The 5,593-nt window shown below is 40.4% G+C and overlaps 1 protein-coding gene and 1 long non-coding RNA gene across 3 annotated transcripts; both read left to right on the top strand.

Annotated features, from left to right (window-relative positions):
- Positions 1–609: 609 nt before the first annotated feature.
- On the top strand, positions 610–2,701 carry LOC145425418 (uncharacterized). Its single transcript, XR_013906103.1, has 5 exons — positions 610–1,066; positions 1,497–1,575; positions 1,774–1,891; positions 1,996–2,064; positions 2,217–2,701. It is a non-coding gene; the product is annotated as an uncharacterized LOC145425418 (long non-coding RNA).
- A 131-nt stretch (positions 2,702–2,832) lies between these two features.
- LOC145425412 (uncharacterized) lies at positions 2,833–4,951 on the top strand. Of its 2 annotated transcripts, none has more exons than XR_013906096.1 (5): positions 2,833–3,270; positions 3,368–3,546; positions 3,642–3,735; positions 4,259–4,622; positions 4,718–4,951. XR_013906096.1 is itself a non-coding variant. In XM_080298440.1 (5 exons), exons 1-5 carry the CDS (start codon positions 3,007–3,009, stop codon positions 4,925–4,927), a joined length of 1,104 nt encoding a protein of 367 aa, XP_080154566.1. In that variant the 5' UTR covers positions 2,857–3,006; the 3' UTR covers positions 4,928–4,948. The 2 variants fall into 2 exon arrangements, 1 of the variants encoding a protein (XP_080154566.1); XM_080298440.1 differs by having other exon boundaries at positions 2,857–3,270; positions 4,266–4,622; positions 4,718–4,948.
- Positions 4,952–5,593: the final 642 nt, after the last annotated feature.

Here is a 5,593-nt window from a genome sequence, read left to right as displayed (position 1 = left end):
TAAAAGTTTGGACGGTCCGAGGTTGTCGAACGGACAGGCACGAGCCAGTGGTCTGATGTGAGTGGGCATAAGCCGGCTTATCTAAAGGTAAGGCACTACCTGTTGAATTATTTCCAAAGTGTGCCAAATTGGATATGACTAAATTAAAGTCTACTCACTGAAATTACTGGTAGAGGGTCTGTTTTGATTGTGATGAGGATCCGCGTGTGTTATGCAGTTAAAGTCGGCTAAGAGTCTTTAATGAAGTTGAAAAAGTATGAAATGCTGGGTTAGAGTCCCAAGGAAATGAAAGAAATGCTGGGTTAGAGTCCCAAGGCATTGAGATAAAGGCTCAAGTAGTTTGTTAGGGAATTGGTCATGTTGTTGGTTAAAGTCCAAATTGGTTATAAGTGTGGTCCTGTGTGATTATAAGTGAGGGTTGGCTCCATTGCAACCCGTTCTCACTCCCGACGCGTAAAATAATGACGATTTGTCACGTCCCTTAACTTCTCATGCTGACGCCTAAGGTACCCTTCCACGTTTTTATGTGACGCTGTGGGTTGTCAATTCATTCCAATATGAACCCGCTCGCGGTGATCAGAGACGCTTCGAGCAGAGGCTCCAGCCATCCATTTACTCCAATAATAACCCCGTCACGGCGAAACATGACGCCGTGAAGCACAATCTAACTGGAGAACCGGGGACCCTCTCCGCGAACGGGTTTTTCTCCCTAATTTAATGCTTTCTTTTAATGACATCGTTAACATTTCTCAACAAAAACACGAAAGTATCACTGATAATTCAACAATAAAATCGCTTCATGTTGTGGCCATCACACAGTGTTTTCCAAACTGATTCACGATCTGAAAGTGCGCAGATTTAACGTACATAATCCTTTGTTAGGTTTATTATTTTCATTTCACACGTAAAACACATTTATAGATTCATTCACCACTCCTGTTAGTTTTGGACGCGCTCGGCTCCAGCCAATCAGACGCAACCTGTGTAAGCAAAGGCTGATGGGAGAACGGAGAGACCCATTTATAAGAATAAGAAAATGAGGCGGAACTGATTGATTCTAATGCAGGTATGTAAAAAATACATATATTTAAAGTAATACCTTGATGTGTGTTTCAAAGTTTGTTTTTTCATAAAAGCTTCAAACAAACAGAGGTGACTGATCTCGGAAACGGTGTAATGTATTTAAAAATGGCTACAGCTACCGTCAGCATGCTTGCTAGGTAACGACTACACGTGTCTACTGCAGCATTAGCCATTTAATCCAACGATGATGGATTAAATCTATTACAAACGTTAAAGGACTTGTGTGCCGCAAAATACCCTCACATGGTGCGTAAAGCAGTTTTTGCGCTAAGAGTTCTGCTAGCTCTTTACAAACTGATGATGCTAACGTTAATTGCTAACATTAACCGGAGCGCCAAGACTGAAAATCATTTGAATTGCGTTAGTTATGTGTTTATGTCACTGAGTTCTGCAAAAATCTCTTTCCTCTTTAGCTTGAAAATGAGTGATTCAGAGGATCCCGAGCTGGAGGAAGAGCTTCAGGCTGCTGACGAACTCCTTCAAGATATGCAGGTAACATTTTTAGTGGAAACAGTTGTTAAAGAGGGAACACGCTTGTCTAATATTTTGTACGGAGTAAACGTTATGTTATTTGAATTTTTTTTAAAGTTTATGTCAAATTAAGTTGGTTAACTTAAGATGTTTGATAATCTTTGCTTTAATCATAGACTGTATTTTAGGTGTTCCCTTTTTTCCTTGTTAATTGCGTAGAATGATGCACAGAGTGAACCTCAGCCAAGACCAGTGCGCTGGAAAAAACGTGACAGACAGGGAGCTTTTATTCCTCAAAGACCATCAACCAGTCGAAGTACTAGTTGCATGCCACGTGGTCAGTGTTCACACAACCATTGATTTTATCTCACAACTTGTTTTCACCAAAGAATTTCAGTAAGTAAATATTCTTCATTCCCCCCCCCCCCCCCCCCCCCCCAGTGTCCAGAGAGCAGCATCAATGTCCACGTGAAGAACCTAGTTATGTTGCCAGTGTCAACCCAACAAAAGGTACTTTACCTTCTTGTATATATTGTGATTTCTGTTTACTTTTATATTTGTTGTTATAGTTGAGTTATGCAGGGCTTTTGTGGAGTCCTAAGAAACATACTGCCTAGAGTGTTTTTCAGAGTTTCTTCCTTTCTTTATTTTTTTTCTGTTAGTGTATGGAACTGAGGTGCTTCGTCAGGAGCTCCTTCAGTTGTTGGAGGATGGAGAAGAGGACGCAGCCATGACTTGTGAGACGTCGTCTGAGTCAGCTGCTACTCACTGGGCGATCAGAAATATGGTGTCCTCGCAAAAGTGGAAAGAGGCCAGGCCTTGTCTTATAGACAATATGTTAGCTACTCTGGATCCACAGTCACACCGTGTGTGTCAGTGTGGCAAACAAGTAGTTGTGAGGTGTCTGGACTGCCTGCCTCTTCCATTCCTTTGTGCTGACTGTGATATTGCAGTTCACACACGCTTTGTCCTGCACAACAGAGAGGCAGTAACAGGAGGGTTTTTGCAGCCTTCATCAGAGTTTCACAAGCCAATAGGTACAGTTTTTAAGTCTTATGCATTTCTTGCTATGTATGAGTATGAGTGGGTGCTGTTATTGTATATTTATTGTGTATCAGTTAATTTCTAATTCTTTTTATATATATTGTGTGTTTTAATGTTAGTTCGGATGTTGCCTGTGCAAAGGCCAGACCATGTGTGTGACTGCCCAGCAGGTAACATTGAGGTTTCACCCGGCGCAATTGTGGCTCTTGTAACCATAAATGGTAAGTTGCCCTTTTGTCACACACTACATACACAATAGATGTGTTTGGAGGTTTTATTGCAAATTGTGCATTGCTATCTTGGTTTTAATTACCCTCGGCCCGCAGTATATGTGGGCACCTGTCAAAGGTCATTTGGATTTACCAGACCGATTTGAAAACAACATGAAAAAAATGAATGCTTTGAGCCATGACTGAATTTATCCTTATCCTTTCTAAAGGCCGTTATAACCTTGCACTGCCAGTGGTGAGCTGCACCAGCTGTGGCCTAATGTGGTCCCCCTCAGTTAAGGACATCCTGGGTAGTGGATATTGGCCTGGCACCTTAAATTTCTGCACCCTGTTTTCAATGGATGTCTTTCAGTCTTTCTATGACATTAAGAAGGCTGCACCAGGGATGTCACTTAAGGCATTTGTCAAAATGCTGGATGAACGAACAGCCCATTTTGGAAGGGTGAGTTTCTAAATTTGCTAAGTTTAAGGAAATTGTGCAAATCAATGTTTATGATGACTGTCCTTGAATATTCTGTTGTATGTCCTCTATGTAAAAGAATGGCCGAATATCAGCTGATGCCTTCAGTAAAAGTTTCTTGGAGTGGAGTGCTGTAAAGTTTGAGGTGGACAGGATGTGCAAGGAGCCATGCTTTAGCTGCCCTGCCTGCACTCCAGACATGCTTGCCGTCTCAGTTGATGGAAACCGCAAGCTTTATCGCTTTCAGTCTAATGCAAGGTACGTTATGCATTGTGTACATAAGTCAAATATGGATTTGTAGAAAAATGTATTTTAATGTTTCTTTTCAAACAACTGTCACTGTGTTCGTTCAGCACTTCAGAGCAGGGGAACTTTGAAGGTGTCTTCATTGAAAAAGATGAGGAAGTTGCTGAGTTTGTGAAATACATCCAGAGACACACAAATCATGTAAGATACACACACATATATATATATATATATATATATATATATATATATATATATATATATATATATATATATATATATATATATATATATATATATATATATATATATATATATATATATATATATATATATATATATATATATATATATATTAGTGCTGTTAGCGTTACTCTTGTTAAAATGACGTTAATGCCGTAACCATATACACATACGTGTGTGTGTGTGTGTGTGTGTGTGTGTGTAGACATATATGGATGGGTCGATATTTTTTTTATTTTTCTCTTGGTGTTGTCGTAATACTATTTACTTTACTTTATCTTAATGTTTACTTAATTTTGTCACCATGTGTATTTAAAAAAAACAACATGATTTTTATTTTGTGTTATCAGTGCTGTCCTGGGGAGATCTGAGGTCTTGTGTGACTCGAGGCTAATTCAGCTAATTGTTATGCGTTTGTTTTAAAAAGTTTGTCCCTGATAGGGCTTAATCATGTCATGTCTTTTATGTTAAAATCTTTGAGTGTATAGGTCCCGGGGAAAGGGTTGTGCGGATCTTCATCTTGGACTGCAGCAAAGGAGTCGTCCAAAAAGTCCACTGGGAAGTTGGATGAGGAGGGCATGGAAATAGCTGTTTGTCGCCACGGAGTCCTCTTAGCTGCATTGAACATGTTTCGAGGGGAGATCTTTGCTTACCCCCTTTTTCTCCAGAGGAAGTTGGCAGCTAGCATCCCAGGACATATTACGTTCCTTTGCTCCGATGTGGCCTGTAAATATTTCCCCTATTTAACCAAGGTGGCTCAGCAGTGCCCTGAGCTGAGGAACCTCTTGTCAATGCGTCCTTTTCTCTCCGTCATGCATGCAAAGGCTCACACTTGGAAATGCGAGGTATACTGCAGCTTGTAGTTTTGGATTAGTTTGAGACATTTTGTTATAAGGTTGAATGAATTCAGCAGTCATGTATTGTGACCTCCTTTCTATAGATCAAATGGGGAGGTGCGTTTCAGGATGGGGCCGGTTCAACAGTTGGAGAAGAGGTGGAACAAGTAAACAGTTTCCTGTCTAGGGCGGCCATCACAACGAAGTACATGTCTAAAGCAGGTGTGTGTCCGTGTCTGAGATTCCACTCAGTCTCCTGCTCATTAATTCTAATTTGTATACTAACTGAAATGCAGGGCGAACAGACATGCTGACCCTCCTGGCTTTGGGGTGGAACAAAAGGAAAGTGGAACAACTGGGCCGCACTTTGAGCCAGAGATATCTAAAGGTCATTTTTTCAACACCCATTTTAATGTGTGTGGTAATGGGGGGAAAACACCAGTACTCTTTTAATGTCAATATGAATGACATTTATGAATGCATTCTTAGATCATAAGGATCCTTAGAGAACAAGTGGAGAGCCTGAATGCGACCAGAAATGAGCTGGGTGTGGATGACGACACACTGCAGCAATGGGTGGCCGATGTGCAGAAATGGGCTGAAGGTGAGTCTCAATATAATGCACTCATGTATAACAATAGGACCCACCATGGCCTCATTAAAGAACTTAGAGTTAAGATCTTTCTGACAGTGTCAACAAACAATGAAAAATAAGCCTTGTAAAAGCAAATTTATGGCAGAGTTGTTGCGTTTCATCAAATTGGATAGAACCTGGGTTGAAATGATGTCGTACTAGTTGGTTTTCTAAACCTGAACACCAACATACTTGTTATCTCATGATTATCATGAGATAGCAGCACATGAAGGCTCCAGATGTCTTATAATGAATGTCATCAAGTCAGTGATTACAGAGTCCACTGTAGTTTGGTGACTGTTACTCATCCTGTATTCTGATTAATATTCCTCTCACTTAGAAAGTG

Source organism: Astatotilapia calliptera, chromosome 3 (genome assembly GCF_964374335.1).
Source record: "Astatotilapia calliptera chromosome 3, fAstCal68.1, whole genome shotgun sequence".
In the NCBI taxonomy this organism is placed as follows: domain Eukaryota; kingdom Metazoa; phylum Chordata; class Actinopteri; order Cichliformes; family Cichlidae; genus Astatotilapia; species Astatotilapia calliptera.
The sequence above is the reverse complement of the archived record's forward strand: the minus strand, read 5'-3'. Positions and strand labels throughout refer to the sequence as shown.

Bases quoted from the DNA above. Each gene is read 5' to 3' on its own strand.
- LOC145425412 (XM_080298440.1), top strand. From the start codon at position 3,007: ATGACTGAATTTATCCTTATCCTTTCTAAAGGCCGTTATAACCTTGCA. The intron at 3,271-3,367 runs GTGAGTTTCTAA...TCTATGTAAAAG, and splicing joins GAACAGCCCATTTTGGAAGG to AATGGCCGAATATCAGCTGA. The intron at 3,736-4,265 runs GTAAGATACACA...TTGAGTGTATAG, and splicing joins TCCAGAGACACACAAATCAT to GTCCCGGGGAAAGGGTTGTG.